The 23,192-nt window shown below is 38.1% G+C and overlaps 2 protein-coding genes across 2 annotated transcripts in view; one reads left to right on the top strand and one right to left on the bottom strand.

The window, feature by feature from the left end:
- The window catches only part of JMJD1C (jumonji domain containing 1C), a 302,362-nt gene that overhangs the window by 265,560 nt on the left and 13,610 nt on the right, over nt 1-23,192 (bottom strand). The gene's annotated exons all lie outside the window — the stretch shown is intronic.
- LOC122446518 (60S ribosomal protein L12-like) lies at nt 10,554-11,066 on the top strand. The gene has a single exon (XM_043476856.1). The coding sequence runs from the start codon at nt 10,569-10,571 to the stop codon at nt 11,064-11,066; it is 498 nt and encodes a 165-aa protein (XP_043332791.1). The 5' UTR covers nt 10,554-10,568.

Here is a 23,192-nt window from a genome sequence, read left to right as displayed (position 1 = left end):
ACCCTGATGCTGGGAAAGATTGAGGGCAGGAGGAGAAGGGAATGACAGAGGATGAGATGGTTGGATGGCGTCACCCACTCAATGGACATGGGTTTGGGTGGACTCCGGGAGTTGGTGATAGACAGGGAGGCCTGGCATGCTGCAGTTCATGGGGTCGCAAAGAGTCAGACACAACTGAGCGACTGAACTTAACTTCATTATACAGGCAAAGACAGTAACAGAGAAGTGTTTAAAATAAGTTTACAGAAGCTGAAAATTTAGATATATAGACTATAGCTTCTACTCTTTCCATTCCCAAATCCAAATATGTTTATAAATATATCCATACACATGTATGTTATCAATTCAGGCAAATTTCCTACATCCAAATGCACTGTAGGATTATTTGGTTTTTAAAAAGCCACAAAAATTTATTGGTTTATTATATAAAAAAACTGACTTACAAAGAAAGATAACAGATTCATTACAATATGGGCCACAGTTACCCACATATAAATAATTAATAGTTCATCAAGGTTGGTTTCAAAACAGCCAACTAGTTATTAACTTCTTTCTTTTTGCTGAGTCAAAAAATTATAGAAAGGGCCAATTAACTGTTTTAACATATGCCAGTATCCTGGGTCACTACATGTGTCTGTTTTAAACATCAGAGATAAAACGGATAAAAAAGTTCAGTGCATACACAGATGGTCCCCAACTCAAGAATGGTTTGACCTAGGATTTTTTGACTTTAGGACAGTGTGAAAACAATATGTATTCAGTAAAAACCTTATTTTGAATTCTGAATTTTAATCTTTTCCCAGGCTAAGAGCAGTACAATACTCCCTCCTGATGCTGGGCCTTGGCAGGAAGCTGCAGCTTCTAGTCAAGCCAGGCAACAAACACAAAGGTTAACAGGTGATGTACACTTAAAACCTTTCTATACTCATACAACCATTCTGCTTTCCACTTTCAGTATAGGATTCAATAAATTACATGAGATATGCAATACCTTATTAAAAAATATGCTATGCATTAGATGACTCTGCCCAGGCTTATGAAAGTATTCATGTTGAACTGAATGTAGGTAAACTTAAGCTAGGATGTTCAGTAGATCAGGTGTTTTAAATGCATCTTCAACTTAGGATATTTTCAACTTCTGATGGGTTCATCTAGAAGTTACCCCATTGTAAGAGGAAGAAGATCTGTATCTTGTAACAATATTAGCCACCATTTTTGGAACAGTTATGATATATTAGACACCGTGCTAAGCACTTTATATAAGTAATCTCATTTTACTTTATTCAGCTCATTTTTTTTAGCCTCGCCTCAAGGCATACGGGATATTACTTCCCCAGCCACCAGTGGTGAAAGTGCGGAATCTTAGCCACTGGACCACTAGGGAAGTCCCATGATTTTAAGATGAAGAAGATGTGGTTTACAGAAGTTTACTTGCCTAAGATTACACATTAAAGAACTGGTATTCAAAACCAGACTTTGTTAAGTCCAAGCCCCTGTATTAGGCTAAAAAGTAAGTTAAAAGAAACAGGAAAGTCAGATACCAAGCTGTTTCATCCTTATTGAACACAGATTATCCACAATAGATTTACTTATTTTACACTTATTATGTGTCTCACATCCTGCAAGATTCTGGAGATAGGGCCTCTATCCTTTAAGAAGTTCAGTCTAAGAAGAATGTACAATAGAAATGCCTTGGTTGGTTTAATAGTTAAGGAAGTATTACTGGAATGGCATACAAGGTAAATTTAGTGCATTTAAAAAAAATTTCAAATCCATTATAACTTGCACGTTTTTATTTACTGTCAAATGTAAAGCTTGGATTGGGTTATAAAGTCTTAGACTCATACAAGTATATCCAAGAACTGTGGAAGCCAATATTAAAATGAAGAAAGTCAACAATTTCAAGTGAATTCTGCAAATGGAATACCAAGAACAGAATGGAACATAAATTTATGTTAAAAAAAAAATTTGTTACCATGTTTATTATTAAATCTTAAATAATTTTTTTTTTTTTTTTTTTTTGGCCACATCATGCAACATGCTGGAGCTTAGTTCCCTGACCAGGGATGGAAACCCATGCCTTCTGCAGTGGAAGCAGAGTCTTAACTACTGAACCACCAAAAAAGTCCCAAACCGCTTATTTCAGTATTTCCTTAAGCACTTATTTAAACTGAACTCTTCAATCACATTTACAATAATATAAAGTAACTCAAATGTCACTTCCTCAAGGAAGCCACCTGATCCCAAGATTATCAAACCACCAAATATGGATTTTCAAAACTTTTCCCATTTGTCTTAGCACTCATCACAACTGTATATATAACATTTATTGTGTAAATGATTGTTTTATATTTGTCTCCCCTGGCAAACCGTTAAGTTCCATAAAAGCAAGGACAGTTTATCTTGTTCATAACAATACTCCCAGCATCCAAGACTTGTGCGTATTAAATACTCAGTACATGTTACTGAATTAACGAATAGCAAAATATATATATACTATATACCTTTTTCTATTAATAAATCCAACCCATCTAAGAGAACTTACAATCTCTAAATTGAGAGCCATAATCATAAATAAGAGTTCATGCTCTTTCTATAGGGTTATTCATCACCTTTATAACAATGTCTTACATACATTATCTCATTTCATCATGGAGGTACAATGCAAAGCCTTCATAAAACTTGAGCTTCACCAGAAAAGCAAGGTGGTTCTTGGGGATAATTTCTAAAGAAGAGACACAGAGAAAGAGTTACAATCCACCAGAAGAGCTCACATTGTTACTAAAGTACCAATTTAATGCAAATCCCAAAATGATCCTGTAAGTAATATATATGTAAAACACCAGCCTATTCTTAGTATTCCAAAGAGAACAGTCTCAAATAATGTCTTTGACAGAGCCAACATATCAATATAACTTTGTCTTCTTGATGCTAAGTACATACCAATATAACTTTGTCTTCTTGATGCTATGTGGAAGGAGCAAGAGGGAGAGAGAAGAAATGAAGGTAAGAAGATAGAAAAGGAGGGGAAAACAAGAAATCTCTACTGGGCCTTCACATTTGTTACCTAGTTTCTAATTTATATTCTGGATGCACAGGATCTATCTTCTTTTCAATATTTTTCTATTAAAAATAAGACTAAATCTGATTTTTAATGATAATTTTTTTTTTAATTTAGAAAGAATGAGCATAATAGCACTGAAAATATCCAAATCCACTGAATGAGGAACTATAAGAAAAAAAATAAATGAAAAGCTGCCACTGAGCATACAGCAAGTCTTCCCAGAGTTTCCCAGAGCACTTTGTTGTGTGTTCATCACCCCTCTCAGAAATGCATCCACTATTAACTTTCATTAAAATATGCTAGACGGCAGTTTGCACTCTGCGTCTTCAACTTAACACTAGCTTCTTCACTTAACAGGTTACATTCCTAAAGGGTTGTATATCTGTCCTCACAAGCCTTCACTATGCTACAAGTAAGTAGTGGCAAAACTGAAAGTCCCAAAGAATGGCTGTTTACATCCATCAAACTTAGTTAAGTAAAACAGTATCTACACTTGTATTTGAAGCTATAAATGAGGAAAACTCAAAGTAAAACCTAAGTTAAAAAGTAATGACTCAAAAGCTCAGCATGCTAACTATATTCTACTGATGTTCCTTTCCAGATGAAAGTTTATGATCAAGAACACACAGTTTTGAGGCACATTTCTTAAATGAATGGCATTTGGCTTCAAAGAAACAAAATGAAAACAAACAAGGCCTAGCAGTGAAATATGAGAAATTTGTAGTCATTTCTTTTTTTGGCATATTCTAGAAAAAGCCACATGATTACATATAATGGGATTTACATGTAGTGCTACATAACATAAACATGTGATAAAAATAAATTACTCTACACAGAGGGAAGCATTGTCTTCTCCCCCCATGTGTGCTTCACTATTACAGGTAATTTATTTATTCAATTAAAGAGTGTATAAAATAGTGCTCCAATTCTAAGGCCGATGTTCACAGAAGCTCAGTATTTAGGGGGCCCCTAGATTATTTTCTTTATAAATCACAATTGACACACATAAAAAAGAGACCTCAAAAAAACTTTAACTACCAACTTAAAATTCAAATCAACATCCCGAAAACATTCTGCTACTCCAGGGCACATTTTGATATTACCTATGATTAAATGGCCAAAAGAAATATTCAGAAAGCTAACCAACTTCTCTTTTCACAAAGTATGCAAAAACTAAGGTTAAAATGGTCAATCCCCATGCCACAGAGCCATTTACAAACTGATATTTTATACATCAAATGTACAAATATGAAATTAGTGGTCACACACGTGTGTGCTCAGTTGTGTCAGACTCTTGGTGACACCATGGACTGTAACCCAGGCTCCTCTGGCCATGGAATTTTCCAGACAAGAATACTGGAGTGGGTTGCCATTTCCTACTCCAAGGGATTTTCTCAACCCAGGGATTGAACCCACGTCTCCTGCATCTCCTGCGTTGGCAGGTGGACTCGTTGCCACTGAGCCACCAGGGAAGCAGTCACATATGTAGTGTAATGAAGGAGCAAATGCCCAGGAAGTCTATGTTACTACTATTGCTAACTACTGTACACTTTGGGCAAACCCCTCTGCTTTTCTAGGAATGTACAGAAAAATATAGGCTAACATCATCAACTAAGTTTCTAAGAATTTGCTTCTAAGGCTTCTGAATAATCCAGCAAGCAGCCAAGTACACTCTCCTGATACATGGTAGGTTCAAACCTGAAAAATATTAAAGGACCAATGTGCTAAGCTGCTTCAGTCATGTTTCACTCTTTTCAACCCTATGGACTGTAGCCTGCCAGGCTCCTCTGTCCATGTGATTCTCCAGGCAAGAATACTGGAGTGGGTTGCCATTTTCTTCTCCAAGCGATCTTCCCAACCCAGGGATTGAACCTGCGTCTCTTTTGTTTTCTGCATTGGCAGATGGGTTCTTTACCACTAGTGCAATCTGGGAAGCCCTTAAAAGATTGATAGAATGTAATAATCTTGCTTAGGAAAACAAATATTTTTAGCCTGAAAGTTTCTCTCTCAAAGATCTCACAGAAGACACACATATTAATCATTAACACATGCAAACTAACAATACAGACCAAAGAATTTCCCAATTAAACAGTTTTAAACCCTTGTAGAAATGCTTCCTTCCTCTTCTCTCCAAATTTGCCCTTAAAACTATCATATTAAAATAATCTAGCAGAACTAAATTCAAATGGAGAAATTTTTAAGAGACATTCTGCATTACAAATAACCTTTATATTAGAAACCTTTACTTTGCATACCTTTATATTCTTGTTCGTAATAGCTAAAAATCCATTTTTCAATTACTCTAATTACAAAAATTATGTGAAAATCATTTACTTTTACAAAATCATTTACTTTACTTTTACAGCTAAATGTGCATGGATGTTTCTTTCCCCACTTGCACTTTTTGATATTCACTAGTTTAAAATTTTGACACAAATAAGCCAAAATCTTCGTTTCAACCTTAAGCCATCCTTGGAAAATACGTGAGTATTCTTCCGTACTTTCTTCTGGTGGTTTTATGTTTCAAACTTTTATAATTCCCTCAAATGAGAAGGTCGTGTCTACCTCCGAGGGAAGGAAAGGAAGTCATCCTGGCCCCAAACAACAGAGGTCAACCATTTAACAGGGGAAAAGCAGGATTACTGAGAAGAGAAAAACACAGAGCCTGTCTGAAACTAACACTGGTCTAGGATGAAAAATAAGGTCTGCTGCCCACCACCACAAGGCTAAATAGTTCCCAGGGCCTCGAGCCTACCACAAGGCAAACAAGCTCCCGGTAACACGCATTACCACTCTACTAAAAGAGAAGGAACAAGAGTACAGAGAGAACCTCTCTGACTCTCAGATGTACAAGTAAGGCTTAAGGATAAAGGTGGAGTAAAAACATTGAGTTAAACTTTTCAGCAAATCAACTCTCACCTTAAGCATGAAGTGAAGACAGAAGTACTTAGAGTTGACAATACACTGAAGGTAACCAAAGCAACAAAAAAAACCATAAATCATCAACTTCAGACAAGCCTGCTTCAACTCCCCATACTAACAATTTAACAGAACAAGAGTCATGCCTACTCCTTGGCATAAATACTATATACTTCAGTCTCTATCAGCATGCAAATGACAGCTGGCATTTGATCGAAAAGTGTAGGCCTCACCATGGGGGTGGTTTCCTTGGTCACCGAGGTAATGCGTGCATGCTGGGTTATCATTACCTTTTTTATAATTTATACAAATACATCCATCCAAGTTCTTTGATTTGTACTATTCCTTCAAATAAAGTAATTTCCTACCCTCCTTCCAAAAAAATTCTACATTACACAAAATCTGAAAAGCAAGCAAATCATGTAAGTCATATGTTGGAACTATCCAACCAGCCAAGAAATTAAAAATTATTATGAATAATGATGAAGGCTCAAATGGAGCAGAAAAACAATATGCATAATAGATGGCAAGTCAGAGACAGAAAGTACAAGGGTTGAACAGAAATGCTAAAAGAGTCAAACTGAAATGCTCAAAACAAGAACTGCACTAAAAATAATTTTTAAAGTCTTTGGTAGGTTCAGACTTAACAGAGCTGAGAAAAGAATAAATAATTAGAACAATTAGACATTCATACATTAAAAAAAAAACCCTTCATCCATCACACCATATACTAAAAATAATAAAATTAATTCAAAATGAACTATAAACCTCAAGTATGTGAAAAGCTAAACATCTTTAAGAATAAAACAGACAATTTTCACACTGATTGAGGCTAAGATTTCTTAAAATCCATAAGATTCAAAATTATACACTAGTGAAGTTAAAAATTCCAAAGGTCATATACTAGGAGAAATTATCTACAAGCCACACATCTGATAAATGATTGGTATCCAGAAAATTTAGGGAACTCTCAAAACTTAATTAAAAAAAAAAAACAAAATTATTGAGCAAAAAATTTGAAGAGATATTTTATCAAGTAAGAAATACAAATGGCAAACAACTACATGAAGACACTCAATATCACTGGTTATTAGGGAAATGTAAAGAAAAACTATAATGATATACTATTACACATCTATTAAGATGGTTAAAATTAAAAGAAAATGAAAACTGGCAATACCAAATATTGAGGAAGATGAGGAGCAATTAGAACTTTCATCCAGTAGTAGCTGGGAGGAATACAAAATGGTACAACCACTTTCCAAACTTGTTTGATGGTTTCTTATAAAGTTAAACTGTTCAGATAATTCAGCTATCACTTGGGTATTTGTGAAATAAAAATCTATGTTCACATAAAAATCTGTTCTCAGATGTTCACAGCAGTTTTATTTGTAATTGCCAAAAGCTAGAAACTACCAGCTCAGCTGGAGAATGAAGAAACTTTGGAAAGCCACTTAGCAGTATATATGAAATAATATGAATGAATCTCTGCAGTTCAGGGTCCCCAAGGCATCTACAGGTTCAATGATTAACTAGACTTATGGGAACTTGGAATGTTAGGTCCATGAATCAAGGCAAATTGGAAGTGGTCAAACAGGAGATGGTAAGAGTGAATGTCAACATTCTAGGAATCAGTGACCTAAAATGGACTGGACTGGAATGGGTGAATTTAACTCAGATGACCATTACATCTACTACTGTGGGCAAGAATCCCTTATAAGAAAAGGAGTAGCCATCATAGTCAACAAAAGAATAAAAAATGTAGTTGTTGGATGCAATCTTTAAAACAACAAAATGATCTCCGTTTGTTTCCAAGGCAAACCATTCAATATCACAGTAATACAAGTCTATGATCTGACCAGTGATGCTGAAGAAACTGATGTTGAACGGTTCTATGAAGACCTACAAGACTTTCAGAACTAACACCCAAAAAGATGTTCTTTTCACTACAGGGGACTGGAATGCAAAAGTAGGAAGTCAAGAAATACCTGGAGTAACATGAAAATTTGGCCTTGGAGTACAGAACGAAGCAGGGCAAAGGTTAACAGAGTTTTCCCAAAATAAGAAAGCTTTCCGCAGGAATAGAAGGAACATACGTCAACATTAAAAAAGCTATATATGACAAACCCACAGCAAACATTATCCTCAATGGTGAAAAATTGAAAGCATTTCCCTTAAAGTCAGGAACAAGACAAGGGTGCCCTCTCTCACCACTACTATTCAACATAGTTTTGGAAGTGTTGGCCACAGCAATCAGAGCAGAAAAAGAAATAAAAGGAATCCAGATAGGAAAAGAAGAAGTAAAATGCTCACTGTTTGCAGATGACATGATCCTATACATAGAAAACCCTAAAGGCTCTACCAGAAAATCATTAGAGCTAATCAGTGAATACAGTAATGTTGCAGGATATTAAATTAACACACAGAAATCCCTTGCTTTCCTATACATTAACAATGAGAAAACAGAAAGAGAAATTAAGGAAACAATACCATTCACCATTGCAACAAGAAGAATAAAATACTTAGGAGTATATCTACCTAAGGAAATGAAAGACCTATATATAGAAAACTATAAAACACTGATGAAAGAAATCAAAGAGGACACAAATAGATGGAGAAATATACCATGTTCATGGATTGGAAGAATCAATATTGTGAAAATGACTATACTACCCAAAGCAATCTATAGATTCAATGTAATCCCTATCAAGCTACCAACGGTATTTTTCACAGAACTAGAACAAATAATTTCACAATTTGTATGGGAAAAACAAAAAACCTTGAATAGCCAAAGCAATCTTGAGAAAGAATGGACCTGGAGGAATCAACCTGCCTGACTTCAGACTCTACTACAAAGCCACAGTAATCAAGACAGTATGGTACTGGCACAAAGACAGAAATATAGATCAATGGAACAGAATAGAAAGCCCAGAGATAAATCCACGCACCTATGGACACCTTATCTTTGACAAAGGAGGCAAGAATATACAATGGAAAAAAGCACCACTCTTTAACAAGTGCAACTGGGAGAACTGGGCAACCACTTGTGAAAGAATGAAACTAGAAGACTTTCTAACACCGTACACAAAAATAAACTCAAAATGGATTAAAGATCTAAATGTAAGACCAGAAACTATAAAACTCCTAGAGGAGAACATAGGCAAAACACTCTCCGACATAAATCACAACAGGATCCTCTATGACCCACCTCCCAGAATATTGGAAATAAAAGCAAAAATAAACAAATGGGACCTAATGAAACTTAAAAGCTTTTGCACAACAAAGGAAACTATAAGCAAGGTGAAAAGACAGCCCTCAGAATGGGAGAAAATAATAGCAAATGAAGAAACAGACAAAGGATTAATCTCAAAAATATACAAGCAACTCCTGCAGCTCAATTCCAGAAAAATAAATGACCCAATCAAAAAATGGGCCAAAGAACTAAACAGACATTTCTCCAAGGAAGACATACAGATGGCTAACAAACACATGAAAAGATGCTTAACATCACTCATTATCAGAGAAATGCAAATCAAAACCACAATGAGGTACCATTACACGCCAGTCAGGATGGCTGCTATCCAAAAGTCTACAAGCAATAAATGCTGGAGAGGGTGTAGAGAAAAGGGAACCCTCTTACACTGTTGGTGGGAATGCAAACTAGTACAGCCGCTATGGAGAAGAGTGTGGAGATTCCTTAAAAAACTGGAAATAGAACTGCCATATGACCCAGCAATCCCACTCCTGGGCATACACACCGAGAAAACCAGATCTGAAAGAGACACATGCACCCCAATGTTCATCGCAGCACTGTTTATAATTGCCAGGACACGGAAGCAACCTAGATGCCCATCAGCAGACGAATGGATAAGAAAGCTGTGGTACATATACATCATGGAATATTACTCAGCCATTAAAAAGAATTCATTTGAATCAGTTCTAATGGATGAAACTGGAGCCCATTTTACAGAGTGAAGTGAGCCAGAAAGATAAGACCAATACAGTATACTAACACATGTACATGGAATTTAGAAAGATGGTAACGATAACCCTATATGCAAAACAGACAAAGAGACACAGATGTACAGAACAGACTTTGGGACTCTGTGGGAGAAGGCGAGGGTGGGATGTTCTGAGAGAACAGCATTGAAACAAGTATACTATCAAGGGTGAAACAGATCACCAGCCCAGGTTGGATGCATGAGACAAGTGCTCGGGGGCTGGTGCACTGGGATGACCCAGAGGGATGGGATGGGGAGGGAGGCGGGAGGGGGGATCGGGATGGGGAACACATGTAAATCCATGGCTGATTCATGTCAATGTATGGGAAAAACCACTACAGTATTGTAAAGTAATTAGCCTCCAACTAATAAAAATAAATGGAAAAAAAAAAGAAAGCTTTCCTCAGTGATCAGTACAAAGAAATAGAGGAAAACAATAGAATGGGAAACAACAGAATGGTCATAGCAAACACTCTCTTCCAACAACACAAGAGAAGACTCTGCCTTCAGCTTGGAGGAGGCCAAGGTGCAACTTTCTTCAGTTGTCCCGAATCTGGGTTCATCCAACACCAGCCACCTCCACCATGCTGCCTAAGTTCGACCCTAACGAGATCAAAGTCATGTACCTGACATGCACCGGTGGGGAAGTCAGTGCCATGTCTGCCCTGGCCCCCAAGATCGGCCCCCTGGGTCTGTCTCTAAAAAAGGTCAGTGATGACATTGCCAAGGCAACTGGTGATTGGCAGGGTCTGAGGATTACAGTGAAACTGACCACTCAGAACAGACAGGCCCAGACTGGGGTGGTACCTTCTGCCTCTGCTCCAATCATCAGAGCCCTCAAAGAACCACCAAGAGACAGAAAGAAGCAGAAAAACATTAAGCACAGTGGAAACATCACTTTTGATAAGATTGTCAACACTGCCCAGCAGATGCAGCATCCGTCTCTAGCTAGAGAACTTTCTGGAACCATTAAAGAGATCCTGGGGACCTCCCCGTCTGTGGGCTGCAATGTTGATGGCCACCACCCTCATGACATCATAGACGACATCAACAGTGGTGCAGTGGAGTGCCCAGCTAGTTAAGAATGGCGAAGGAAAAAGAAAAATAAAAGGATTATTTGATAACGAAAAGAAAAAACAAAGAAGACTCTGCACATGGACGTCACCAGATGGTCAATACTGAAATCAGATCGATTATATTCTTTGCAGCCAAAGATGGAGAAGCTCTAGACAGTCAGCAAAAACAAGACCAGGAGTTTACTGTGGCTCAGATCATGAATTCCTTACTGCCAAATTCAGACTTAAATTGAAGAAAGTAGGGAAAACCACTAGACCATTCAGGTATGACCTAAATCAAATCCCTTACGACTATTCAGTGGAAGTGACCAAACAGATTCAAGGGATTAGATCTGATAGACGGAGTGCCCGAAAAACTATGGACAGAGGTTCCTGACACTATATAGGAGGCAGTGACCAAGACCATCCCCCAAAAAAGAAACACAAAAAAGTAAAATGGTTGTCTGAGGAGGCCTTACAAACAGCTATGAAAAGAAGAGAAGGGAAAGGCAAAGGAGAAAAGGAAAGATATACCCATCTGAATGCAGAGTTCCAAAGAATAGCAAGGAGAGATAAGAAAGCTTTCCTCAGTGATCACTACAAAGAGATAGAAGAAAACAATAGAATGGGAAAGACTAGAGATCTCTCCAAGAAAAATAGATACCAAGGGAACTTTTCATGCAAAGCTGGGCACAATAAAGGACAGAAATGGTAAGGACCTAACAGAAGCAGAAAATATTAAGAAGAGGTGGCAAGAATACACAGAAGAACTATACAAAAAAGATCTTCATGACCCAGATAATAATGATGGCGTGACCACTCACGTAGAGCCAGACACCCTGGAATGCGAAATCAAGTGAGCCTTAGGAAGCATCACTACGAACAAAGCTATTGGAGGTGATGGAATTCCAGCTGAGCTATTTCAAATCCTAAAAGATGATGCTGTGAAAGTGCTGCACTCAATATGCCAGCAAATTTGGAAAACTCAGCAGTGACCACAGGACAGAAAAAGGTCAGTTTTCATTCTAATCCCAAAGAAAGGCAATGCCAAAGAATGCTCAAACTACTGCACAACTGCACTCATCTCACACGTTAGCAAAGTAATGCTCAAAATTCTCCAAGCCAGGCTTCAACAGTACGTGAACCGTGAACTTCGATGCAAGCTGGATTTAGAAAAGGCAGAAGAACCAAAGATCAAACTGCCAACATCCTTTGGATCATCGAAAAAGCAAGAGAGTTCCAGAAAAACAACTACTTCTGCTTTATTGACTACACCAAAGCCTTTGACTCTGTGGATCACAACAAACCATGGAAAATTCTTAAAGAGATGGGAATACCAGACCACCTGACCTGCCTCCTGAGAAATTTGTACGTAGGTCAAGAAACAAGCTAGAACTGGACATGGAAAAAAAAAAAGAACTGGACATGAAACAACAGACTGGTTCCAAATCAGGAAAGGAGTACATCAAGGCTGTATACTGTCACCCTGCTTATTTAACTTATATGCGGAGTACATCAAGAGAAATGCCGGACTGGATGAAGCACAAGCTGGAATCAAGATTGCCGGGAGAGATATAAATAATCTCAGATATGCAGATGACACCACCCTTACGGAAGAAAGCGAAGAACTAAAGAGCCTCTTGATGAAAGTGAAAAAGGAGAGTGAAAAAGTTGGCTTAAAACTCAACATTCAGAAAACTAAGATCATGGCATCTGGTCCCATCACTTCATGGCAAATAGATGGGGAAACAGTGGAAACAGTGACAGACTTTATTTTGGGGGGCTCCAAAATCACTGCATATCAAGACTGCAGCCATGAAATTAAAAGACGCTTGCTCCTTGGAAGACAAGTTATGACCAACGTAGATGGCATATTAAAAAGCAGAGACATTACTTTGCCAACAAAAGTCTGTCTGGTCAAAGGTACGGCTTTTCCAGTAGTCATGAATGGATGTGAGAGTTGGACTATAAAAAAAGCTGAGTACTGAAGAATTGATGCTTTTGAACTGTGGTGTTGGAGAAGACTCTTGAGAGTCCCTTGGACTGCAAGGAGGTCCAACCAGTCCGTCATAAAGGAAATCAGTCCTGAATATTCACTGGAAGGACTGATGCTAAAGCTGAAACTCCAATACTCTGGCCACCTGATGCGAAGAACTGACTCACTGGAAAAAGACCCTGATGCTTGGCAAGATTGAAGTGGGAGGAGAAGGGGATGACAGAGGATGTGATGTTTGGATGGCATCACCGACTCAATGGACACGAGTTTTAGTAAACTCTGGGAGTTGGTGATGGACAGGGAGGCCTTGCATGCTATATAGTCCATGGGGTCACAAAGAGTTGGATGTGACTGAGCGACTGATCTGAACTGAGAGTTGTAAAAACTCAAACAAAAACTCAACTTTTCTCAGGTCATAGTTTAATACAGGAAAAAGATACAAATTAAAATCATTAAAGCGAAGAGGGGCTTAACGCAGGGTCCAGGAGACACCAAGCTTTCAGCTGTCCCCACCCAGTGGAGTTGGTTTCACAGCGCTTGTTTCTCCCGAGAGCTTATGATAATATGTATGAATACAAGCAATCAGGTAAGTTCACCTGAGGTTCAATGTCCAGCATTTTTATCTGAGGTCTGAAACATAGGTAGGGCTAACTATCTGCATGGCTAACTTTAGTCTCCAGCTCCTCTACAGGTCAAACTGATACCACACACAGCCACACTGTCAGGAAAAGCAACCTACGGTGGTCAAAGGCCCCCAAGTAAACAAAGACACCCTTATTAAGCAGGACATTCCAGGGCTTACAGGTTACCTCCCAGGAGCTGGACAAGGTCAACCCCTAGGCAGCTTTAGGTACAACTGAGCTATTTTTACTCAAAATACTTCTGACATCAAATCTGTGAGGTTTTTTCCTCACACCAACTAATTCTCCAACTCTCCAGACACCAATTAGGTGTCCTAGAATTCATTTCAATTCTGACATTAACTACTCAAGTCAGCATTAGACTCCCCCAGGCTTTGCAGCTCAGTCTCACAAGACAGCCCTCACTTCAAATGCCAGTTCCAAGTATTGGGTCCCCAGGTTAACCATATTTCTGTTCAGCTTGGCTACAAGGTCACAGGGGCGCCCATAAACTCCACCCCCATTCAGGTGCATTAAATTATTAGAATGGTTCACAAAATCACAGAGAAAGCAATACTTACTTACTAGTTTATTATAAAGGATACAAGCAATTAGTCAGATAAAAAGGCGCAGAGGGTGAGGTCCAGCAGGTCCTGAGCACAGGAGCTTCTGTCTCCACAGAGTCTGAGTGTGCCACCCTATCAGCAAGTGAACATGTTTCTCAAATCTGATGCCCTCTGAGCCCCACAGTTTAAAGGCCTTTATGCAGGCTCTACTATTAATTAGTAGAAGTGATTAATTAAATCATGGGCCACTGATAACTGAACTCAATCTCCAAACCCTCTCCCTCCTTGGAGGTCCAGGGATGGAACTGAAAGTTCTAACCTCTAACCACATTGTTGGTTCCTCTGACAACCAGCCCCCAACCTGAAGCTATCAAGGGCCCAAGAGTGCATAAAGTCAGGCATGGTTAAAAAAAGCTTATTATGAGTATGTTCCTTTCAAGAGTTTTTAGGAATCCTAGACCAGGAACCAGGGACAAAGACAAAACATGTATTTTTACTATGCCTCAGGAATGCTGTTCCTCTACTACACAACCTCAGACGCATTGTACTAACTGAAAACAACCAAACCCAAAAGGCTCTGAAGTGCAGGATACCATTTATACAGTATTCTTGAAAACGCAAAACTATAGCGACAGAAAACAGACCAGTAATTGTCAAGGTCTAGGATGTGGGGGGAAGGCTAGTCTCATCAATGGCACAAGGTAATATTTTACATCTTTACTGTGACGGTGGTTACACATATACATGTGCTTACCAAAATTCACAGAACTATACACAGAGAACAATGATTTTTACTGTTTGTGAATTGTACCTTGATTAACCTAAGACAATCAGTACTACAGTCACCTAAGACAATTTCATTCTTTAAAAGTGACAGATAATAAATATCATGCAAATAATAAAACAAATGTTTTTTCTAAATGGAAAGCAATAGGAAATTATTTCTCTGCTCTGTAAGTTCCTTATAAAATTAATGTCTGCACACAGCCAAAGGGAAACATTTTGATTCATCAGCTGACAGGATTATGGGTGACTATACTGTTGTGCTTTAAGCTCCGTTAATATTGTCTGCGTAATGGTAAATAAGCTTTTTAAATTTTTTATAGTAGGTGACAGTGTAATATTGGTAGGCAAAATTCTACCACGACCCTCAATGACTCATGTTCTTGTACAATCATCTCTCCCCTGAGTGTGGGTAGGACTCACAACTTATTTCTAACCAATGAAATATAGCAAAGGTGATGGAATATCACTCCCACAATTATGTTGTTGTAAATGGCAAAGGTGAAAATACTTTGCAGATATAATTAAGGTCCCTAATTGGTGGCTTTAAATTAATCAAAAGGGAGATTTTTCCCAGGTTGGTCTACCTGATAAGGTAAGCCCTTTAAAAGAAAGTCCAGACATCAAGGACTTTCTTACTGGCCGTGAAAATGCAAGTTGACCTGTGTTCTACAGGTAGAAGGAAATGAATTCAGCCAACGAACACGTGGACTTGGAAGAACATCCAGAGCCTCAATGATACCTTAGCCCTAGTCAACCCTTCTGATTTGCAGCTTCGTCAGTCCCTGAGCAGAGGACTCGGCTTAAACTTTACCCAGACTCCTGATCATGGAAACTGATGATAATGTATCTGTTATTTTAAGCTGCTAACTGTGGCAATTTATTATACAGCAATAGAAAAGTGGGCTTCTCTGGAGACCAAGGTTCAATCCCTGGTTCTGGAAGATCCCCTGGAGAAGGGAATAGCTACCCACTCCAGTATTCTTGCCTGGAGAATTCCATGGACAGAGTCCAAAAGGCTACAGTCCATGGAGTTAAGAGAGTTAGACACGACTGAGAAAGCAACACACACTAACAGAAAAGCAATCCAGTAATTAAAATTCTTTTCTGAAGAATCTTGGCTTTAACCATGGCTCATCTTGAATTAGAGGAAATGTCCTATTCTTGTTAGGCATCAATTTTCACCAAAGAATGTGAATCTTAACATAAGCTTCACTAAACAACAGTTCAGATTCAATCCATAACACAGAGGATCTGTATTTCAGTGAGTTGCCAGCAAATAAAATCTCAATTCACTGCTGCTCAATACTTGGGGAAACCTTCACACAAAGCAGTGTTTTTATGGAGAACTATCTGCAGATGCTTCATATAATCCATTAGTTACTGTAAAACTTGCGAGAGGGGGGTTATTATCAAAATCTCTAAGGAAATAGATGACTATGGTATTTTAAACATTTAAGACATTTTGACATTTTAAGAAATACTTATTTTGGAAACAAACCATAGAAAACAAAATTGAATCAAATTCTTTTGGCCAACAGTAACAGCTATAAGGAAATTTCTCTTTTATCTGTTATACTAACTAATCTGCAACAGAGGGTTAGAGGAAGAAGTCATTACAGAAATGGAGGAGAGGAAGGATCAAGATGGGAAGATCTCTAATGAATTCTACTGGGAAGTGGGGTTTTATCATTTATCATCATTTATCATTTATCATCTTGGCTCCCCATAAAGCTGGTTTCACTGGAATTCATCATGGATGGGATTCCACTGGCCATTTTGTGGAATGCTACAAAAAACTGATTTCATTTCTTGAAGCAATGTGGTTTAAAATGCTTTTCACACTACATTACACAGTGTCCTCAAGAACACTGTCAAGGAGAACTTTGTGTTCTTAATAAACATTAGGAAGAGTCCTGCTTTTTCCCAGCAGTCGCTTTGTTTTTACCGTATGGCGGCAGTGTGTACTGATGGTGGTGGTCACTAAGCCGTGTCTGACTCTTTATGACCTCATGGACAGATGCCTGCCAGGCTGCCTTGTCCATAGGATTTCCCAGGCAAGAATTCTGGAGTGGGTTGCCATTTCCTTTTCCAGGAGATCTTCCTGACTGAGGGATTGAACCCGAGTCTCCTACACTGCAGGCAGATTCTTTAACAACTGAGCCACTAGGGAAGCCCATTTTACTGTATAGTTTAGTTGCTAAGTTGTGTCAGATTCTTGCGACCCTGAGGACTGTAGCCTGCCAGGCTCCTCTGTCCATGGGATTCTCCAGGCAAGAATACTGGAGTGTGTTGCCGTGTCCTCCTCCAGGGGGTCTTCCCAACCCAAGGGATCAAACCTGCATCTCTTATATCTCCTACACTGGCAGGCGGGTTCTTTACCACTAGGGCCACCTGGATATCAATATAAATACTGCCAAAGCCCATCCATACTAGAAAGGCTTCCCTCCGTCCCCTCCCCCAACTTTTTTCTTTTAAAACTGGGTCTGAAAATTTGGTTTGGAGTACACAATTTAAATTTATGCCTTGGATTGCTGTATTTCACACTATCATCACAGAATCTTTCATGGCTGTTTTCGACAGCAGCTTAGAGCTACAATCCTCCTCGGTGGAAAAAACAGGTTTGGGCTCCAGACTCTTTCCAGACAAATAAGGCAACTTTCAGAGAGCTTTCTAAGCAGCTGAATCAGAGAGCTGCCACAACACTCCCTTTGAGAGTCCCCAGAGGAAGTTTTCTTGCCAACTTCAGAAACAGCTATGTGTCACCACAAAAGAGAATTCATTCTAAACTAAAAAAGAAAAAAGAAAAAAAAATCCAACTTAGCAGAAATTCCTTGCCCTAATAGAGATTTTATTTTTAAATAATACATAAAGTAATCATTACTTTTTCTTTGAGAGGCAAGCTTAATTTCCAAATAAAAAAGTTGCTTCTAATACCAAGTCTGAATGACGTTAATCAAAAAGGAAGGTTTTCATCTACAATAACAAGCTAAAAGATCATTTTTAACACTAATTAGTAAATAAAAATAAGCATTTAAAATGTAAAAAAAAGCACAACAAATTACATTTTTATACACCAAGCTCGAAGTGGTTAAGTCCAAAATCCGGTGGTGGGAGGATCTAAACAATTAAAAATAACTCAGACAAGTAACTCACCACAGTACTGCCTGAATAACCCCAATACTAAGTCTTCTTTGTTTTAAAACTGTGTGATTCTAACTAAAATATAAGTCTAGAAAACAGCTTCATCTTCGAGAGCAGTGTCAGATAAAAGTATTAGCTTTCTTATTTAAAGGAGGAAAAAAGGACCATGACTTAAAATTGTATGGATTTCTCTCCCTTCTTTTCTTTACTTATTCTTTTCCTTATCTTCTTTTTTCAACACCATTGATAATTTTAGAAAGTTCTCTGGGTATGGTAACCTGATAAAATTATACATTTATAACAGGAAAATTTAAATAATATTAAAATCTAGACTGACATCTATGTAGGACTCACAGATTATTTTTAAGTAGAAGGGAATAAAACATAATTTCAGAAAGTACCAATTATTTAAATTAAAATAATACAGTCAAAAGTACCTAAAAGGAAAAAGCATAAATGTTCTGCTTTCACACATAAATTGATTTGTGGTTTATCCATCAATACTTTGGTAACCTGATGCAAAGAGGTGACCCATTGGAAAAGACCATGATGCTGAGAAAGACTGAAGGCAAAAGGAGAAGAGGGTGGCAGAGAATGAGATGGTTAGATAGCATACTGACTCAATGGACATGAATTTGAGCAAACTCTGTAACCAGTCCATCCTAAAGGAGATCAGTACTGGGTGTTCACTGGAAGGACTGATGTTGAAGCTGAAACTCCAATACTTGGCCACCTGATGTGAAGAGCTGACTCATTTGAAAAGACCCTGATGCTGGAAAAGATTGAGGACAGGAGGAGAAGGGGATGACAGAGGATGAGATGGTTGGATGGCGTCACCGACTCGATGGACATGAGTTTGGGTAAACTCCGGGAGTTGGTGATGGACAGGAAGGCCTGGCGTGCTGTGGTTCATGGGGTCGCAAAGAGTCGGACACGACTGAGCGACTGAACTGAACTGAACTGGGAGACAGTGAAGGACAGGGAAGCCTGAGGTGCTGCAGTCTATGGGGTCTGAAGGACTGAACAATAACATTTTCATGGATCACACAAGTGGCCACCATAAATAGAGGTAATAATGTTAAACAAGAGTAGAAAAGTCTGATAAAATTAGAAGTCTCCCAAACTACTTTAGAAATGTTCTTTTTCTAACCCGTATCTCCAAATCACATTTCAAAAAAAGAAAAGAGAGAAATGTGACATCAGGAAGTTTTTTCTTCCTGCAAGTGATCAGAAGCAGGGTATATGATTTCTTGGTAGTCTGACTTTCAACTACTTTTCAAAATACAGATGATTATTGATCCATAGTAAAGAACTACAAAGCTCCATTATAAAATAAATTTCTAGGTTCCAAAAGTGAAAATATATTAAATTTTAAATGTCACATTTTAACTCCATACTTTCAAGAGGTAAACATATTTAGATTAACTTCCTGATATTCTGGGCAAGACTCAACACAATATGATACTAAAATAAAATAATTTAGTTTTAAAAGACACTATTGTGGGTGTGAAGAAATCGTCACTAGCCTCCCATTGGTAAAAGCTGTGAATTGCTATCAACTTTTCTGATGACAATTTGGCAGCACCTACAACAACGTTTAACATATATCTACTCAAACACTGGGCTTCCCTGGTGGCTCAGATGGTAAAGAATCTGCCGGCAATGCAGGAGATCCAGGTTTGATCCCTGAGTCAGAAAGATCCCTGGAGAGGGAATGGCAACCCACTCCACTATTTCTTGCCTGGAAAACTCCACGGACACAGGAGCCTGGTGAGCTACAGTCCGTGAGTCTGCAGATGAGTCGGACATGACTGAGAGACTAACATACACACATTCTTAAACATGGCCATTTCCCTTCTAGGAATTTTGTCCTATTAAAATACATGGTCAAATGAACAAGAGTAAACACATAGTAATGCTTCCTGTAGTAATGTTATTGACAGAGAAAATCTTAAGAGGCAAAATATATACTGATGTGTTATAAATTTATAGATGAAGAAACAGAGTCTCATACTGGTGTAAAGATGAAGGCATACCACATATATATTCTAAACAGTTTCCAAAAGTATAATACCTTCACTTCACTTTATTCCTCAAAGCTGAGATCAAATGTCATTGCCTTGAGGAAGACTTCCTAAAGACCCATCTTTCTTCTATGTGAAGTGACCTCCTATGAACTTTTATACCAAAAGCCCAACATATTTTAGTACTTATAACATCCTAAAGGAAATCAGTCCTGAATATTCATTGGAAGGACTGATGTTGAAGCTGAAACGCCAGTCCTTTGGTCACTTGATGAGAAGAACTGACCCACTGGAAAAGACCCTGATGCTGGGAAAGATTGAAGGCATGAGGAGAAGGGGACGACAGAGGATGAGATGTTGGATGGCATCACCGACTCAATGGACATGAGTTTGAGTAAACTCTGGGAGTTGGTGATGGACAGGGAGGCCTGGTGTCCTGCAGTCCATGGGGTTGCAAAGAGTCGGACACAACTGAGCGACTGAACTGAACTGAACACCATGCTTTAATTATTCACAAAGCAGGGACTATGTTTTATATCTGTTTATCTAAATACCAAGCACAGTGCCTAGGTATTAAAGAACAAAAACAGAAACTCATTTCCTGGAACTGTTCGCTAAAAAACCAAGTAGCAGTGAGTACCAAGCACTCAGACTATAGTCTCTAAACACCAAGTTTCTTTGAACAAATGCCTGATTCCAGGTCTGGATCAGGACATTTACATGATTCTGGAGTGTCTTATCATTCCAAAAAGCAAAGAAGCAATCAAGGGCAACTAAGGTCATGTTAGGAAAACGTAAGAGCTAACTTGAAGAGTCTTTCACTAGCCAATCTGAGTGTCTGTTAGATAACAATGGGCTAAAACATTAAATATTTGTAAATCCACAAATTCATCAAAGGATACTAAAATTAACTTACTCACCATCATCCGAGGATCCTAAGGAACCAACTCGTTAGCTTGAAAACTGATAAACAAGGGGAAAAAAATTGAACATTTATCCTTCCTTTTTTATTAAACTTCATTTTGGGGTAACAAATAGTTGACAAGGAAAATTTCTCTACTCAAAAATATTTTAATAATTAAATATGAGAAAGATTTAATTAAAAAAAGAGTATCACCATTTTGCAATTCCTAATGAATTAACAGATCTATACAATAACCATCAATGGCCACCAATAGACATGTGCCCCTTAATGGAAATATGCAACCCAATTTATGAGGTAGCCGAGCCAAAGAACTCAAACCTCTAAATCTAACCACCAATCTGTAGGAAATGCAGGGTCACAGGAACAAGTTAAATGATATCACAGGTATGCAATTAGTCAAATCAAGACTGAGGAACCTCTACAGGATAAACAACCTAATTTCTTCAACAAACTTGGACCTTTATAAGGTGCTGTCATGAGGGGATGGGACTGGCCAGAAGACTACATAGAAGAGAGAGTCTTCTGTTACCTTTTAGTAATTTATTCTGTAACACTCATGATGGGATCTCTGCTTCAACCCTACTCTCATCCACTTGCAAGGGTCTCTGGCCCACTTTTATATACTATTGCTTGAAGCTGGCTATCCCGACCTCAGTGCTAAAACTTCCCTTTATTTGTGAAGTCCTGAGATATTCCCTTAAATTCAAAAGACATGGAGCTTCACCTCCATTTTTCTCATCTCTCCTCCATAAGTTTCATTATTTCCTTCTGAGTTGTGACGACCTGAATTTCTGTTTCAAATTATCCATGCCTCCTTCCATGCAAGATGGCTTTTTATCCCCACCCAATGCCGTATGACTTGCACAACAACAGTTGGGTTATACTTCCCTGATTGATTTTCGCGTTTGCCATACGACTCGCCTAAGCCAATATAACGTGAGTGGAAATGCCAGGTCTGAGCAAATGCTTTCATTGCATGTTTCTACCAGTTCTGTTTAGTCAGAAGAAAAGCATGTCCCAAATAAAAGAGTTTATTCCTTCAGCCTGAATCCTGGAAATGAGAAGATGACTGAAGAAGATCCCCAGCCAGGTGCAACTAACATAACCTGAGCAAGAAACAAGGCGGGAGGGAGGATCGGGGTGGGGAACACATGTAAATCCATGGCTGATTCATGTCAATGTGTGACAAAAACCACTGCAATACTGTAAAGTAATCAGCCTCCAACTAATAAAAATAAATAAAAAAAAGAAACAAACCCACACTGCTGTAAACTACTGAGATTTTAAAGTTAGCTGTTACTGCAGCAAACCGAGCCGAGCAAAACCTAGTACGTGGTAATAAAAGAGAGACAGGATTTTTAAATAGCTACAAAAGGTTTTTCTTAAAGTAGTCCACAGCTTCTTTTCCTTTAGAACTTAGTTCATCAAAAAAAAAAAAAAAAACTCAAGAAAAATGAAAACATATTTCCACACAAAAACTTGTACATGTATGTTTATAGAAGCATTATTCATAATGTCCCAAAAGCAGAAACAATCCAAATGCCCACTGGTTGATGCACGGATTAAATAAAATGCTGTCTATCCATATAGTAGAATTTTATTCAGCAATAAAAATGAATTAAGTTCGGATGCAGGCTACAAATGGTTGAACTTGGAAAACATTTTGCTAAGTCAAAACAGTCAGTCAAAAAGACCACGTACTGTACAATTTCATTTATGTATATGTATGAAGTTTCTTTGGGGAATGATTAGGGTGATTTAAAACTAATTGTAAAAGGTGGATAACTGTACATATGCTAAAAACAACACAATTGTACACTTTAAAATAAGGGTAAGTTACATGCAATGTGAATTATAAGACTGTTATTTTTAAAAGTCTATAAGTGGATATTTTTAAAAAGTTATACCAGTATAAATGAAATAAACCAATTTTCTGCTCTAAAGCTGTACAAGTTTACTTTGCAAACTAGGAGAACATACTGGCGTAACAACCTGAGTAAAAAGCCCTAAGTACCTAGAAAAGAGTACATAAATAGCATACTTCAGAAAACATTCAGGATACAAGCTTGGCGTAAAAAAGATTTTTAATTGATTC

Source organism: Cervus canadensis, chromosome 8, assembly GCF_019320065.1.
Source record: "Cervus canadensis isolate Bull #8, Minnesota chromosome 8, ASM1932006v1, whole genome shotgun sequence".
In the NCBI taxonomy this organism is placed as follows: Eukaryota; Metazoa; Chordata; class Mammalia; order Artiodactyla; family Cervidae; genus Cervus; species Cervus canadensis.
The sequence above is the reverse complement of the archived record's forward strand: the minus strand, read 5'-3'. Positions and strand labels throughout refer to the sequence as shown.

Coding starts and splice junctions, on each gene's coding strand:
- LOC122446518 (XM_043476856.1), top strand. CDS start 10,569: ATGCTGCCTAAGTTCGACCCTAACGAGATCAAAGTCATGTACCTGACA.